The 18,468-nt window shown below is 39.5% G+C and overlaps 1 protein-coding gene across 2 annotated transcripts in view; it reads left to right on the top strand.

Annotated features, from left to right (window-relative positions):
* The window catches only part of CBLB (Cbl proto-oncogene B), a 92,645-nt gene that overhangs the window by 15,478 nt on the left and 58,699 nt on the right, over nt 1-18,468 (top strand). For both annotated transcript variants that reach the window (XM_056858494.1, XM_056858493.1), the window contains exon 3: nt 10,668-10,814. In XM_056858494.1, coding sequence (XP_056714472.1) covers nt 10,668-10,814 — 147 coding nt within the window. The remainder of the gene's footprint in view (nt 1-10,667; nt 10,815-18,468) is intronic.

Here is an 18,468-nt window from a genome sequence, read left to right as displayed (position 1 = left end):
CTTTATAATAAATACTGAACTGTTTAGTATTATCAAAACATTTTAATGTAATTGTTGCCAAAAATTATTTGTATTTGAGTAATAAAACCTATGTTAAATGTATGTAGGAATCATCACTGTCCAATGATGTAAATTATCTTAAAACTTTCATACCACACATCTGTGAGTAAAACCTTGTCTTAAAAAATTCTACTCATTCCAAAAGAGAAATATGTGTGTGTGTGTGTGTGTGTGTGTGTGTGTGTGTGTGTATGTATATGTGTGTGTGTGTATATGAGTGCTCTCTAAATTTCCATTTTAAAAAGTTGGAAAAAATACTGGGAGAGAGAAAAACAACCCCTTCTCCCAGCTTTCACATTTGTAGCTTTAATCTTTGGTGGCCAGCATAGTTTATATAATGTTTGGTTTAAGTGAAAATGAGTTCTTAAGAATATGTGGCCAATGTGGTGTAGCCCTTTGCTGTGCGCCTTATCATCTGAGTTATGGGCCTCTTGCCAGATGTGTATTTGAATCCTCTGTTCTGTTGTGGCTGAGTGAGTTGTGGTCCTTCTATTGATTTCAGTGGGCCTGTATTTATTTTAAAAGGTTCTTTTGATCTTGTATTTCCCCACTGCGAAGTCCCACCAAAAGTTAGCTGTCAGCTGCTGACTTTGGGTGGGACTTTGTTTTGTGGGGAAATACAGAATCAGGACTAAGCTTGCCAAGTGTGTGTAAAGTGCTGTCAAGTCGTAGCCAACTTATGGCGACCCCTTTTTGGGGTTTTCATGGCAAGAGACTAACAGAGGTGGTTTGCCAGTGCCTTCCTCTGCACAGCAACCTTGGTTTTCCTTGGTGGTCTCCCATCCAAAGACTAACCAGGGTTGACCCTGCTTAGCTTCTGAGATCTGACGAGATCAGGCTAGCCTGGGCCATCCAGGTCAGGGCAGCCATACCCCTGCTTCTTCCCTGGCATGCCCCAAGCCCCTCCCAATTGTGCTTCTTACATGAGTGTAACTTATGCTGATGTAACTTTGATTCATGATGTAAGGATTTAGCTGCTGTCTGATCCTAGTCTAGCTGGTATAACTGGAGAATATAATTCAGTTTTTGCCATCTGGTATAAAGCAACTTTACAGTTTCTAAATATTTTGTGCTTGTATTAAGTTATGATGAATATATTCAAGCAGGACACACATTGCCATTGACAAGATATTGGACAGAACTGGTAAATGGTGGCTGTTAAGAAGTTAACAGAGATGATGATGAATTTAATAAATGTCATAGCACTAACTCTGTTGTATGGTTTCTCTGTGGACACTAGAATACTCATAGTGTGGTATTGGGGAGGTTTATTAGTAGCAGTTGGGAGTAATCTTTAACTGGAACAAGATTTTTGAGGAATGCACTATTTCAGCGCAAATGGGATTCAGTAGGTATGGAGATGGGATTTATCAAAGATGGCCAGTTATTGGCAAGGATGCTCACTGCCTGTCTAACCTCCATAGCATCCCGAGAGTTGATGAAATAAGGGCCCCTATTTTCCCCATGTCTACACTAATATTATGCAGTATCAGATCAGTGACGTGCAAAACTACACGCCTCTGAGATGTTCCAGGAAGAAGAAATTGACCTAGCTTGCCTAACAGAAATATGGCTGGAAGAAAATGGCGTGGTGTCTGTCCCAACTAATGCCCCCTGGCTACATAGTCCTCCACCAACCCTGCACAACTGGCCGGGCTATTATCATCCCCCAATCTTTCTTCCAGTGCGAACTATCACTGGCATTGACTGTGTGCTCCTTACATTAGGGACTAAGGATAGATTAGGCATTCTTGTTTACTGGCCACCTAGTCACCCATGGGCCCTCTGTGGGTTGGCAGAGGTATCCTTGGATGTGGTGCTGGAAACTGTTATACTGATAGTTCTGGGGAATTATTATCTGGCACTGCCTGAGATTTTATAGCTTCTTTGACTGCCTTGGGTCTCTCCCAAATTGTGACTGTTCCAACACATGAAAGAGATCACACCTTGGACGTAATCTTTTGCAGTGAGCCTTTTTTGGGAAGGTTTGGTTTCAGGGCTGGAGGTTTGTCCTAAACCATGGTCTGACCACTACCTACTTAAAACCAAGGTGAATGTGGCCCTGACACCCTGCATGAGTGGGGCCCCGATTAAAATGGGTCCACCCATAGAGGCTCATAAATCCTGCTGGATTACAGAATTCTCTGGGGGCTTTTAGGATTCTGTTGAGGCTGCAATGGAAACATGGAATGGGAAGCTCCTTGAAGCATGCATATTACTCCCATTCTGTAGATGGTCCATTGGCTGGCCATTTGTTACCAAACTCAGTTTAATGTATTATCTATCACATACAAAGCCCTTTATGCCCTTAGCCCCTTATTTGCAGGACTTCCTGTCTCCCTGTGCTCTAACACAACAACTTTGCTCAGATCAGTAGGGTCTTCTGCAGATGCTAACCTGCAAATATGCAAAATCAACAACTGCCCATACATGTAGTTTCTCCAGTGTGGCTTCCGCCTTGTGCAATGGCCTGCCCAAGGAGGTCAGAAAAGCTCCCACTCTCCTGGCTTTCCACAAACTGCAAAACTGAACTATTTTCTGCGCAGTTACTAGGGTTGCACTGTACAAAACGGTTTTACAAACAAGCTTGGATAAACAATTAGGGACTGCGGTCTATACTGCCATGTATAGCTTATTGTAAATAGGATCCTATTTATGTAATTTCTATACCACTTAATGTGTTTTGTGAATACTTGTGCTATGCTTCAGTTCTTTCTGATGGTTCTAGACTTCTAAAATCCTAATACATTGGTTACTGAATGTCCCATTTTGTTGATTGTGCTGATTCCCTATGTGTAATACTCCTTGAGTCCCTATATAAATCTAAATAAATAAAATAAGTAAATAAACCAAGTTATTACTTTGAGACCAGACTTGCAAATGTGGGCCTGCAAATACTGAGGTTTTACTATGTGTACTGAAAGACATATTTACTATGTTACTTTGTGTACTGAAAGACACATGTATGCCTCTAAGTGTGTCACTGTAAACACGACCAACTTCATTGTTTGCCCAAAATTCACATTAGATTATCATGAGTTTAAGGAAGACCCTCCCCACTTCTGCCTCCTCTTAGTCCTCTGATAAAGCAACTCCTGGCTTTGGTTCTCTCCCTAAGGAAGTACTCCTAGTCTGCGCCCATGGACCTTGAAAGGAATACCTAGAATCCAGACCAACCAAAACAGAAATAACTCAAGCGGTCAAAATAACATCAAATATACAGTGATAATATCCACTAGAATGTCCTTGTCAATCATTATCTATTTCAAGTTTCTGCGTACACTCAACAATGGAAAGCAAGGAGCCACAAAGAGTAAGGATAACACCTATCTGTCAAGAATCCAAGCAGAGGTCCATTTCCCAAATCCGGGGTACAAATCTGTAGGCAGAAAAATAATCCAGAAAGTAATCCAAGATAAGCACAGCAGGGGCTAAGTATCACTGTAGTGCCTGTGGGTAGAGAAGCAGAGACACTTGGTGACTATTAAATCAGGAATTTTCTGTAGCCCCTATACAAAGAAATGAAATCAGCAGAAGCCTGCAGGAATTTCAATTCAGGAATAATTCTTGTTCCAGTTATAGGGGGCTAGTAGAGTTGCTTTTGTCGGGTGGCATCCCAGTAATACATTTCTGTATTCTGTAGTGATTGGGTCAGATAATTGATAGATTGTGGAGCTTCAGCAAGGGTGCCATTATGAAATAATAAATGCCTCTTAAAAATAGGTGACATGGATTAATGCTGATGGTCTCAAATTGCTCATACCTCAGTGTACATCTCAGTTTCTATTTTGTGCGATATTGTCTTGTCTGTTTTCTGTAGCAGCTTCTGGATGATTGGACCGCACAACGTATACCTGTGTACTGATAGGGGTCCCCTTTCCTAGATATTTGTGGAATTTTGGCACTGTTTGCTTCTGCTGTCTTAAAGGTACTGAAAATAAGGGAAGATACTGTAGTAGTAGGAGGGGAAAGAAAGTATGTGCTCTACAGCTCAGTTTTTTACAGCTGTTGAGTGCTTTCAGGATTGCTTGGCTGCCTGCCCACTCCCTTGCCTGACAAACTGAGGCATCAGGCATCCAAGAGTGTGAGCCTCTGCTGGCTTCTTGAAGCTGCTGCTAGGCAACTGAGTACTTGTTGGCTTGTTCATCTCCTTTCTTGACAACTAAGCCTGTGTGTAGGGAGGGCTGGGAGGCATGCAGTTCCTGCAGTCAGCAGGACTCCCTTGGAGTGTGACAAGCAAAGACTTTGATCTTAAACAAGATCCCCCTCCCCTTAAGATAGTCATGTGTATTCCACGTGCTGTTCCTGGAAAGGCTGTGGTACCTACCTCCAACTAGAAATTTTGCACCGTAAAATCTCTTTTTAAAGCTTGCAATTTCCAGCTGCTATTTAACAAAAAAAGAAAGTCACTCTGCCTTTGCTCAAAGTAGAGCCTTGAAATTATAAAGAAGGCTTGGGGCAGGGCCATGGGGGAAGGGTGCACTAGCAAAAGCCAGGGCACTGTAGTGGCTGAGTAGCAAGGAAGGGGGCAAAGGAGAACAGGATTAGATTTGTTTACTCTGTCAGAAAATAACATTTTATTGTACTTGTTAAACAGATTGTCATTAAAACATTTTGTTTATCTAAGCTAGTTCCCCAATAATAATGTTAGGGCTGTGGGGAGGGGGGGAGGAAAGGGGAAAACTGGAGCATACGCCTTTATTTTATTTAAAATGTTTTTGGACCATAGTTGCTTCACAAAATGCTTTACAGCAAATCTTCAAACAATATATGATCAATCAAATAGAGAACACTTGAAACGCATATAAAAAAACCTCAAGGTCAATAATATAAAACTAGTACTCCACAGAATAAAAAAGAATGCCAAAGGATCTTTAGAATATTTAGGCAACAGTGCAAAGCCGTTTTAATCTAGTCCTCACCTCCTCTAACAGTCTGTTCAAGAGTATTATAGCCTGAAAAAAGGCGCTGCTGTCTGGACCTCTCTGTTAAAAGGTTTATGGGAATCCACCCATCACTTCTGTACACTGACAATATTGAATGAAAACGTTTTCCCCAGTAGTGACCCCCTTACAGTTTCTTTATTCCTCCTGTGTATGTGCACAAGCATGGTTCAAACTAATAAATACAAAACTCTGTACCAGTAATTAGCCAATCCACGTGTTTATAACTTAAACAAAACAAAATGTGTGTTACAGTAAAATATTCGATATTTTCAGGTCTTTCAATATTGCTGCAGTCCATTTAGTGTGAAAATGTGAATATTGGTTGCATAATGCAGTTGTTCAGTGATTAGAGCCCTTAGCTTTTCTTAGCTGGAGCAAAACCTTGCTTTCCCAATGAACAATCAATGCAGCCTTCCTCAGTCTGATGGGTAAGCTTCAAACTGCATGTTGTGTTTTCTCTGGTGTACATTTTAATACTTTTTTACACAAATGCAGCCGCTGGTGCTACCTTTTCAAAAACAGCAGCATGTTTGCTAATCCTTTTATGCCCGTTTTCCACTGAAAACACATTGTTCCAAAGCTGTTTTATCTCCTCTGGGTAAAATGTACACGTACAGTGCCCATATTTTTTCTCCATCGAGGAAAAGTAGCTCGGGGGTGACTTTTTTCATGAGAAAACCGCAGGGGGGGGGAAGGAGTTAATGACTCTTCCTATTCCCCAGAATCATTATACTTTGAAAATGCTGTATCAGTAACTGCATTGAGAAAAGAGAACAGGGACACAATGTGGTATTAGCTTGACCCTGAAAGTTAAAGAGAGTCTCACTTTGTTATCTGTCTCAAGTCATTTTCCTGTTAAAAATTAATAGAGCCCTAGTGCTTTTTGTAGTATTTATATATAGGAATTCCATAATAACACAGCAGAATTAAATACTGTTTAGTTGAATAGCAACAATCCTAGTAAACAGTTTTCTATGATTGCATTATCTTAATGAGAAGAAATTAATGCTGTTGCTGTAGAATGTTTGAGAGATTTTAGTACCCAAATGCTAAGATCTAAAAACAAACAGTTTAAGAGTTCCGTACAGAAGTATTAGGTAATAATTTTGTTCTGAAAACTTTGTTCTGTAACCGAAACCAAAGAAAAAAAGATGATGATGAGAAAGTATTTGATTGTGCTGTAATTGGTTGGAAAGCGATGAGAATATCAGTTCAGGCAACAAATTGATTTACATGAATGTGATGGATGCCAGGCTGTAGCTGTTGACATATCAGATGTTTTTCTTAAAAAGAATGGAAGAAAATGTATTCTCACTGGAAGACTGGCAATAGCACTAATTGTTTGATGTAGTGCTGAAATAATTGAAATTTGTGTGTACATCTGAAGATGCTTTGTACCATTCATCCACCTAATCCACCACTGTCTGTTCTAACTGGCAGTGCTTCATGTATGTCAGACCAGACTTTGTAGCTGATGTGTTTTAAGTTTTCATATCTTATGATTCTACTAGTTCCATGTGTTTTCAGAATGTGGTGATAAAACTTATAATTTCAAGATATTCCTTATGTTGGTGTAGTGCCGGAGTCCCCAGCGTAGTGCCTGTGGGTGCCATGGTGCCTGCTGACACCTTTTGTGGTGCCCAGCAAGTGTTTTTAGGAAGTGAGCGGGGCCGGATAGTGCCTTTGTCCAGCAAGGCTTCTGATTGACTATTGGAGATTTGATGGGCTGTGGAGATTTTTTTAAAATGTTGCTTTGAGAGTTGCTACCACCACAAGTCAAGCATTTGCACTGTGTTACTGAAGTTAAGCTGTGGCAATCATTTTGTGGCTGGCTCTGCCTCCTGTTGATGTGCCCACTCTGCCGTGTCAGAATTCCAAATATGCCTACAGACTCGAAAAGGTTGGGGACCCCTGGTCTAGTGTTTTAAGGTCACATGTTCACCCAGGCAGTTCAGTTAGTTGGGAGTGCTTGCACAAACCTGTTGGGAATTGCTCCTTAGATTAAAGCTGTTTGTCCTACTCCTCATTCTTTTGGTCTCTATTTTGGAACCCAGAAACATTACACAGAGGACCTTTCTTTATTGCACTTTGAAAGAATGAAGAATTATGAGAGTTCAAATTCATATTCATATCAGTTGTGTGTCGTATCAATTACTTAGAAATCCAGTAAACAGCCAAAGCCACTAAGAAAGATGATTTAGCATTGTTTTGTATAAATAAAGAAAACAGTTATTCTGCTGAAATGTTTTATAAGCTGCTTTAAGATTGCGGTGTAGTTGGCACATTTTTTTAAAGCAAGCTGTGACTTGCTCATAGCTTTATTACTTCTAATCCTGTTAATAGGATTCAGTTTAGGAATCAATTGTAATAGCTTTCAGAGCTTAGTAGTATAGTGATAAAGAGCAGTGCCAATGGTGGAAGTATTTAGCAATATGCCTAATTTGTTGACTCGGTATCCATTTGATATGATACCTGTGTCTGTATTATTGCTGCTATTTAAATACATCAAGCAGCCAAACAATGCTTTCTTTTTAAAAAGCATCACATTGTCAGCAAGCTGTGACCATTCTGATACCAAACAGTGCATCATCTACAAGTTGGGTACTAGTTGAGTGGTAAGAGTATGAAGTAATGTGACACTGTGTTTAAGAACTTTTAATCTGAACCTAATCTAATGATATCTCGCATTGTCTTCTGCACTTCCACTTTCTCACCTTTGACCTCCTTGGCTCTTTGTTCATATTTCTGTGGACAGAATGATCCATGTATAACCATTTTTCAGCCATGTTCCTTCTTACGTTCCTTCACATATCGCATTAAGTAATCAGTCAATTCCAAATTTTCATAACCTTCAATTTTTGTCCCGATGCTGCCCAGTGGAAACATGGGAAGGTGGAAGAGCAAAAACTACATGCTACCAGTGCACATACATAGTACACTCAGGCTACAAAGGAATAGAGGATGTATTGTGCTTTCCCTTCTTTGGAATGTGTGTGTGGTTTCTGGTAAATGGATAGGAGGTGGAAGAAGACTCACTGTTGCAGTTATAGCTGGATTGGATCTTCCCTTGCTTGGTTTGTATGCACCGAAGCCCCTAGCTCCTCTTCTTCCTCACTCCATTTTTTTAACCATTCAATGGGAAAGAAAGTGATAGCAGCTTGGACAGCTGCTTCACCTTGAGAACGATGGTCTGATGTGTACATAGGTTTGCCTTGTTGGGCCTCCCAAGAACCCTGGCACTGTTTCCTGTCCTGCCCTAGATTCTGAAACATTGTAGCTCATATTTTTTATATCTGTCCCTAACATTTGTGGAATCGGAAATGTTGGAAACAACTAGAATTTTAAGAACCTTTTCAAAGTTCTTGATCAAAACTTACATTTCAGTCTAACATTTTAGCATACCTCTATTCCTGTCATCAACATAACGGCTGTAGTATGAAAGTGAATGCACCTGCATATGACACACAATCTAGTTTTTACATCAGTATATTTCTGTACTCTAAGGCAGTGCTCAACAAATTCCAGGTATCAGGCCGCCGTGGTGCCTAGAAATTTCATTGTAGCACCTAGTATTTTCAGCCATGATTTCATTCTTTCATCTCTTCTGCAATCCTCAGTGCATGACGTTCTTGGAATAACCGCTATTTCACCAGTCAGCACTCCCTACTGCAAGAGGGCGTTATGTGAGCTGTCCACTTACGTGAGCACTGTTGTGTTGGAGCAGCTGCCTCTCTTGCAGCCATCCCCATTTCCTCAAATTAGAGAAATCACCAGTTGTGGCTCCCTAGTTTGTGAACTGGGATGAGAAAACATCATGAGGTTATTGCTCCAATGTATACTCTTCACACAGTTCACTTGTTTGCAGAAGTGAGTACTTGATTGTATATTGCCCCTCATATCGTAAAATGAGTTGCTCAGGAGACTGTCTCACTTGCACACTTGAGTGATTCAGCTGTATTATGTGTTGTGAAGTTTTGTTGAAAAAAATAGCCATAATTACCTCATGCTAGTGTTTGTGATTTATCTTGTAATATAACTCATTTTGTGATTCAGTAGCACTAAATATGGCTTACATCTGGGTCACCATGGTGTGTTCTCTGTTGTAAGTAATCATATGGCTCCTGATCACCTTTTACTAGTAGTAAAATAGTAGTTAGAATTACTAGTTATGGGTGATCTTACTAAATCAAATAGAAGGCTGCAGTGATTCCTGAGGAATTTTGTTTTAACAAGATGCTATGTTTTGATGACAGTGTTTATTACTATCCAATTTAATGAGAACCTAATTGTCATTGTACGACCCGATTAATTCTATTCCATATGGTTCAACAGCTCCCCTGTGAAAGAAATACTAGAAAATACTATAATTCCTAGCAGGAACCTCAGCCTGATACTAAGGGTGTTTCAGATAATACCCTTGATTATTTGTTTTCTAGAGCTATTGATATCAGTGGTATGCACAGCTGAAAATATTAACATGCTTGCTGTTGTCTGTTGTGTTAAAAAAAACTGAGCCCAATTCACAAATTTCCAGGTGTGGTATTTTGCAGGATTGGATCACATCTTCAGAATGCTGAAGTGAAAACTGTAAACTTAAAAGAAATTGCACAACCTTCTCATGTGTATCTAGCATTTTATAGGTAGAGAATAGCTGTCTGCTTCAGGGTAATAACAGAAATCCCATGCTTTACTCCTTCCATTGCATGTGTGTGCAGTCTGATATATTGCTGACCAGTTTAAAAATGCAAACAATGATTTACTTGTAGAATGTATTATTTCAGTTGCGATCGACAATGAGGCTAATGAAAACAGCTTTTGGCATTATTCTTGCATGAGTATCCACATTTTTATGTTATGGATTTGTTGTCTGTGTGATGTAGCTCCTTCATTTGTGATGCTGAAAATCTCCTTTCTCATCACATGATTCAAAAGTTCTTTTCCAAAACATAAATACTATGAACCATATTTCAGTGCCATTTATGCATCATTTCATCGTTCCCCCAGTGAGAAGCGTTGAACTAGGCATCAACTATTAAACTGAAGCCCTTCAACAGGAAAGAAGGTTTTTTGAGTTAGTCACTGTTGAAGGAGTGGGCAGGGCATTGTATGGAGTGATATATTTATGAGCAACCCAGAATTTATTTCTCTAATTTTATAGCTGATGTCATTCAGAATATAGGGAGTGGTAGCTTTTCATTATAAGATGACCTCCTGTGCATTAAGATCATACTGGGGAGAATACTATACAGGGTGGTCTTATGATAGGTAAAAGTTAAAAAAATAATACTGTAAGAGGAGGGATCAAGGCCCTGCCCTCCCAAGGTCTTTAACCTTGCTCTTCAGAGCAGCTTCATAGTTGAGGGGGGAGTGGATTTGATAGACACCCTTGTCCTCTTCCTGCTCTCCAGTCTTCTCTTTTTGTTCTTAGGAATGAAGGTCTGGCACTTCCTCATTGGCCTGTTCCTTCCTGCTTTTAAAGGCCTTTGCTGGGCTGCACATGCTCAGCAGCCTTCTCCAGCTCTTCCTCAGAGGCTGGCCTCTGGGGAGAGGCTGGGGGCAGACCCATTGGGACCTGTTGCTGGGGGCCCAGGAACCCCTTGCAGTAACAGCCCTGTTCCCTTTTCTTTTCTTTTCTTTTCTTTTCTTTTCTTTTCTTTGCAGGCGGAATCTCACAAAGCTTTCCCTCATCTTCAGTCACATGCTTGCAGAAATCAAGGCAATCTTCCCTAATGGCCAATTCCAGGGTGACAACTTTCGTATTACAAAAGCTGATGCTGCAGAATTCTGGAGGAAGTTCTTTGGAGATAAGTAAGTATCATTTTGCTGTTGTTGAGTCTGTCAATATAGATTGGACAAAGTTATGTGCCAGTGATGAAGAGGTGAATTGCTTTCAGCTTTACATTTTTCATGAATATTTGACAATATTTCTATTGTTAAAATGCTATAACAACTGTGAGGGCGAGGCCATGAGAAATGAGTATTTCATCAGTAAAAGCCATAGCTTAGATAATATTCTATGCATAATTGCAAACTTCTTTGTTCACTGCTTCAATGAATTGAGTTAACCATTTCTAAAATCATTATTGTTGGCAATATCTTAAATTCATAAAGATGAAGACAGTTTTACCAATAATAGTTTTAGATATTGACAACTCACTTGGAAAAGTAATCTGGCTTGGAACTTGACTCTATTTAGAAATAAAATGTTATAAGTGGTTTCAGCTGAACCCGGGCACAAGATCTTGGCATGAAGGGCTTCCACACTGTCCAGTTTTTCCCCACCAACATAAATGCATGGCCATATGTGCAGGTTGCAGAAGGAGGTGTTATAGGGAATGGAAGGGGGGTGTCTATGCATACTTTCCATATTTCTATCTAGCCCTGAGATTGTACCATACAAGTTAAGCCGAATGAGGTGGTAGAATGAACTGTGCTACTTTAGAATGCAGATAGGAAGAGAGACCTTTTAAATGTTGACTAAAGCAAGACTAACAAAATTTATTCCACTGAATTTTTTTGTGAGTCAGCGCTCACTTCATTAACAACTTCCTGCAAATGAAAAAAAGTACACCAAGGAGAGAAGACTTAGTCTAGCCCTTTGCATGCTGTATACGTTTTCTGCTTGTAAGGAATTATAAATGTGGTAAAACTTTGAAAAAATGTAATCTCTTTCCTGAAGTCTCTAGGGATACAGTCTATTCTACTGCTTCAGGCCACCAAATCACAATTTTATTCTGTTGTATGTGTAGCCCAGGCCAGTAGTATGGTATTCTTGTGGAACAGCTCGGACTGCACTGAGCTTTACATGTGTAAATAACTAGAGATGGTTTTTCAGAGCATTATAGTGGTTACTGTTGCTAGCACAGATTGGATTTTAAACAGACTACAAAAATACAGGGAGGACAGATCTTAGTTACATTTAATTTTAGCGACTACTTCAGTTTCTGAGGCAATGTAATTCTGATCTGGAAAACAAGAGGGGATGACTGTTATCATTGTATTTTCTTTCAAATTTATTTGGGGCATCTGACTTGCTTGTAATTGAAGATGGTAGATTAGCTTGATATTGCACTTCTCTAGCAAGGGAATGTCACTGATCTTTGCAAGGTATTGCTGGAAAACGACATAATTGCCTTCAGGACACTAGTAGACATAGTAGCATTTATAAACTATTAGAGAACTGGAGTTCTTTTTGCACTTGAATATAATATCTCCTAGAATGCCTGGAACCAATTGTATATGAGTTGCTATTTAATCTACTGAGTTTATGCTTGGCAATATGCCTTGGGTCATGTCTTTTAAACCAATGCTTGTTAGGACAAATTACTTTACAAATGGTTTTGTTTATTCCATTTTTTAAACTGTAAACTGCAGGGAAGCTTTGGTGTTCAGTCTTGTCAAAATTAACTCTGGGTTTTCTCATTACATTTTGAGTTTAGGGACCTGAAATGCCAAGTGTTGATTCTTGCAGAAAAAACTTCAGTGCTTGTGCTCATATGTAAGAGAGCAGGGCCTTTTTTGGACTTCCTAAAAGAAAGATTTACTGTGTTGTCAGAAATAGACAATTGTACAGGAAATGTGACTTATATTTTATTTTCCCTCCCTAAGTGGGTGGTGTAGAAAGCTGATATTTATTACTTGCCAAGATGATTGGCGTCTTTGCACTAGTTTGCCTCCTGTCCAGGCTTAGAATTTCAAAATGCCCCACAGGCGCTCACTACAGAAAAAAATCTTACAGAAACCTCTGGAAGAGCATGACATTGTGACTGTATTAATGGAATTCATTTACCCAAAAAAAAGTTAAACATTGCATGAGCATACAACCTCATGTTACATAATTAAAAATTAATCATTTTCATAATACTTTGGACTATAATCTACCTTAAATAAAAATGTACCTTAAATAAAAAACTATCTTTAGATAGATGTTTCCTCAAAAAACTGATTTAAATAAATCTGATTTAAAAAAATATTGATTTTTATCCACCCTGCTTTACAGTGAGGGGGAAAAGTATTTGATCCCCTGCTGAATTTGCCCGTTTGCCCTCTGACGAAGAAATGACCAGTCCATAATTTTAATGGTAGGTCTATTGTAGCTGTGAGAGACAGAATAACAACAGGAAAACCCCCAGAAACCCAGAAGACAAAAGTCAGAGATTGATGTGCATTATACTGAGTGAAATAAGTATTTGATCTCCTATCAACCAGCCAGATTTGATCCCGTCAACCAGCCAGAAGTCAGGCTACCTGGTATCTTCACTGTATGTAACGAGCTGAGATTAGAAGCACCTGCTGTAAGGGAGAGGTCTTACCTGTAATCCCAGCTTGTTACAGTACCTGTACAAAAGACACCTGTCGACAGAAGCAATCAATCCATCAGATTCCAAACTAGCCACCATGACCAAGACCAAAGAGCTGTCCAAGGATGTCAGGGACAAGATTGTAGACCTGCACAAGGCTGGACTGGGCTACAAGACTATTGCCAAGCAGCTTGGTGAGAAGGTGACAACAGTTGGTGCAATAATTCGCAAATGGAAGAAACACAAAACAACTGTCAACCTCCCTCGGTCTGGGGCTCCATGCAAGATCTCATCTCGTGGAGTTGCAATGATCATGAGAACGGTGATGAAGCAGCCCAGAACTACCCGGGGGGGACCTGTCAATGATCTCAGGGCAGCTGGGATCATAGTCACCATGAAAACAGTTGGTAACACACTACGCCGTGAAGGACTGAGATCTTGCAGAGCCCGCAAGGTCCCCTTGCTCAAGACAGCACATGTACAGGCCCGTCTGCAGTTTGCCAACACACATCTGAATGACCCAGAGGAGAACTGGGTGAAAGTGTTGCGGTCAGATGAGACCAAAATCGAGCTCTTTGGCATCAACTCAACTCGCCATGTTTGGAGGAGGAGGAATGCTGCCTACGACCCCAAGAACACCATCCCCACCGTCAAACATGGAGGCGGACATATTATACTTTGAGGGTGTTTTTCTGCTAAGGGGACAGGACACCTTCACCGCATTGAAGGGACGATGGACGGGACCATGTATCGTCAAATCTTGGGTGAGCACCTCCTTCCCTCAGCCAGGGCATTGAAAATGGGCCGGGGATGGGTATTCCAGCATGACAATGACCAAGCCAAGAAAGGAGTGGCTCATGAAGAAGCACATTAAGGTCCTGGAGTGGCCTAGCCAGTCTCCATACCTTAATCCCATCGAAAATCTGTGGAGGGAGCTGAAGGTTCGAGTAGCTACACATCAGCCTCGAAATCTTGGAGAGGATCTGCAAAGAGGAGTGGGACAAAATACCTCCTGAGATGTGTGCAAACCTGGTGGCCACCTACAAGAAACGTCTGACCTCTGTAATTGCCAACAAGGGTTTTGCCACCAAGTACTAAGTCATCTTTTGCAAAGGGATCAAATACTTATTTCACTCATTATAATGCACATCAATCTCTGACTTTTGTCTTCTGGGTTTCTGGGGTTTTTCCTTTTGTTATTTGTCTCTTACAGCTACAATAGACCTACCATTAAAATTATGGACTGGTCTTTTCTTCGTCAGAGGACAAACGGGCGAATTCAGCAGGGGATCAAATACTTTTTCCCCTCACTGTAAATGACAAAACTGTAGACAGGTGAAGAGAAAATTATGAGTGTATTCAAAGTGTCTGTCTAGCAGTACATATTAGTTACATGCATTCATTCGTATGTTGCTGTGGGATACATTCCTAGATATGAGAGAGTGATTTACAGAAACATTTTAGTAATTAAAATACTAATTAATAACCAACCCCTCACCTTTTTAAATAGGTTTGAATTCTCCACCACCATCTTATGCCCTGCACTATCTCTTCAGAATAGATACATTGGTTAAACTGATATATTGCTTATATTACGGATGTAACTTTCTCCTGCTTAGGTAACTCAAATCAATATCTGAAACTGGTTTGAAGGTGGTTTAGTCTTACCATTTAGTCTTAACGTGATCACGTCATACGATGTATGAACATAGGCATCTTGGCTACAGACACAACTTGCTAGAGTGTCTTGAAACAGTAACGCAGCTTGGCTAGCCATCTCCCTGAACATTCCTTCAGGTCCTAGTTTGCCAAACAACTGCCAAGAATTTGCTCATACTTCAGAGATTCTCATTGCTTCTTCTACTTAAAGAACCAAGAAGACTTACACACTCTGACCATACATAAGGAGAAAAAAAGCAGTGCCAGATTCTTGGCTTTCTTAATCACCTTTGCTCTAACTACAAAATTACTTATACAATCATACAATTTTGTGAATGAACAGTTGCTTGCTTTGGAAGAGCGCAACCTGCCCAGGCAACCCCCTGAGTTTGGACTAATGGACTTTACTCCCAGACAGGTTTGCATAAGATTGCTGCAGGATCTAGCTTTTATTTCAGTTAGAGTAGGCACTCTCACCATAATTTATGCACAGATAATTCCTCTGCTGCAAATGAAAAGGTGGAATTGTTCAGCCCCCCCCCCTCCCCAAAGAGATGTCTACTGAAAACATTTGTGTTACATTACTGTAATGTGCTCTACCATGTGATTAAGTGGTTCCTAAATTCTGGAGGTGGACCATATTTTTTTTTCTAGGAATACTACTTTTTTTGAAATGTACAACAGATTGAAAATTGTGGATAGAAAAGCACCTTCTCAAAAGGATGTTGAAGTAATGAACAAGGTAGGAACAGAACCAGGTGAAAGACAGTATTAAAGCAAGAACATAAGAATCTGAATAGGCAACACTTCTGCAACTAGCTGTAATGTAAATGTGTTTTGAAGTTCATTTGAAATACTGAAGCTGCTTTATCCTTAATTTACCATTGTATTTAAAATAAAAGGAAAGGCAGTTAAGCTAATGTTAGTGCTAAATGGACTCAGCATGTACTCAGCAATTATATTTGTTTACAAATATTGTAGTGATCCCAAAAGAGTTGCAAAATGCACATATAATCCTCTAGTGTCTTCGTTATATGCATTGTAGCACTCCATAGCACTTCATTTCCCCCAGTTCTAGCATTTTTATGATTTATACTGTAGTTCATCTGCTGTTTAGTACAGAAATGTGAAAGATACTATTGGGAATAAAGACAGAAAATCAAAAGATTGTTATTATATTGGAATTTTTTAGCCATTAATATTTATTTTTCTAAATTGGACCTTTATTTGCAGCCATCTACTTTCCCTTTAAAGAAATTAACAGAAAATAATCTACATTCATTTGGATTATTTTTACATTTGTTGTGTGTCCGGTCCTTTAGAAGGACATGAGTTTTTCATCATCCTCTTGAGTATCTCAGCAAGGAAGAACTATAGCCCTTCTCAGCAATCTTAGAAGGGTACTTAACACTTTTGAGAAGAAATACCAACATACACACACACCAAAATGTAGCACTACATTTACATACTTTGTGATTCCTTTTAAGTTTAGATTGCATTTTTAATAAAACATTACAGTTGTTCAGACTGGTTCAGAAAGCATCACTACCTTATAGAATCTATAGATACCTTTTACCTGGAAAATTAGTATTAGAAATTGAAGCTGGATCCTTCTAGAATATATGTAAAACTTCGGGTTGGCTTCATCCCAGAAAATTGTAAGGTGTGCTGAGATTCCATGTACCCAAAGCAGCTGTGGGCTTATATTTTTTCAAACAGTCGACCAACCCATGCTACCAGACAGGCTATTTTTGCCCCCGCTCTGGTGTAGGTGCCACTTTATTCCATGATAAAGTGGCACCTCTGCCAGCATGGGGTCATGCTGGCTCCTAAAGAGCCGTGCCCCCCCTTCAGGAATGGGCTCAAAGTCCTTGATTCGATAAGATAAATCCAAAAAGCTGGTTTTTCCTCAGAGTAGAGACTCCCAACCAAAGTCTCTTGAGGCAGGATAAAAAATAAGCAAATGAGGGCTCTGCAAGCACAGGCACACAACATAGTACATCTGAAATTTATTAAGAGAGTCATTTTTAGTATAGAAGTTGAGGAATGGCACTTTCCAAATGAATATACTGAAACTCTAATAGAGTATCTGTTATTAAAATACAGCTTAGTTCTATGCAGCACATTGGAAACAAGTGTAACCGCGTAAGCATGTGTGTTATGAAATATATTTAATCCCCATTTTCTGTGAGGACCATGTTATAAAGAATTGTGTGCCTGAGCCAAAAGTTTCTTATTCAGTATTAAGGGGAATGTCTTCAAAAAAGTCATGTCTAAGCCAAACGTTTGAATGATTCAGCATTGAGTGAAAGTTCATAATTCTAAAAAAAAAATTAGAGCTGACTTCTTGCAAAGAGAAGTTCTGCTGAATCATCTGATGTCTGTTAAAACTTTCTTTTTAATATGGCAATGTGATATCCAGATACATAAAATAGATCTTCAGATTCTAAGTAATGCCTAAAGCAACAAATACACCTGTATCTCCACTGCTAGCTGCTCAATGATTTTGTTAATCTTTGGCTACTTACTTACTTTGATCCTCACCCACTCTGAGTGGATTAATTACTCTTTTGATTCAATCATGTTTTAAAGTGGTTTCTCCTTGTAACATTTCTCCACCTTTCTGTTCTTGCAGTCTTTAGTTTAAATGCATTAGCCTTATGGATGTACACTTCATACATCTGATGAAGTGAACTTTGACTTACCAAAGCTTTTGTTGGGATACATTTTGATAGTCTCTGAACTCTTGTTTTATTTTGCTGCTACAGGCTGACATGGCTACTCACCTGGAATTGTTATCTAGTAGTGTATTTATGCTTCCAATTCAGGAATCAGAAGTCTTTTATAATTAAAGGAGCCAAACTATGTCAAAGATCAACAAAGCCAGTATAAGAAAGCCTATTTACATAACTGAAAACACACAGTTTAACATTACTGATTGACAAGTTGGTTAATAATACAGAAAGTTTCTCCAGCTGAAACATTAGTTGTCATAAGTAATTTATGAGGGAGGGGAGACAAAAGGTCTTAGTAATAAAACTATTGAGGGTCCCTGCACGATTGCTTTAGTGTACCGGCATAAATCTGTGTGTGGTTCACACTCACTGAATACTGTCAGCTGTTCACTTCTATAAATTACTTTTCTGTAAAGCAACTCTAAGAAGCCTTTGAGTCCTGTAAAAATCTTTGCCTATTTTTCCTTTCACATATTGGTTATTCAAGCATCTCACTTATACCTACAATCAACCTTACCTTAAAGACCAGATTTAAATAAACAAACACATTTGTTTCTACGCTTGAGTTGCATTGGCTCTAGACCCACAGGTTATAGTCCCTGTGTTCCGATCGTTCCAAATTTTTGTACAAACCTTTTAACAAGTAGGCTGCTAGGGTGTTCTAAATAGCTATGTCTGATTGAAACAGTTTGATTATTAATAGACTGTTGTATCAGACATGTTCCCCCTTGTAGCAACATGGGACGCCTTGCCTAAGGACCTCTTCAG

The sequence above is a fragment of the Euleptes europaea genome, chromosome 12, assembly GCF_029931775.1.
Source record: "Euleptes europaea isolate rEulEur1 chromosome 12, rEulEur1.hap1, whole genome shotgun sequence".
Lineage (NCBI taxonomy): Eukaryota > Metazoa > Chordata > Lepidosauria > Squamata > Sphaerodactylidae > Euleptes > Euleptes europaea.
Note: the sequence above shows the minus strand (reverse complement) of the source record. Positions and strands in the feature narration are given on the sequence as shown.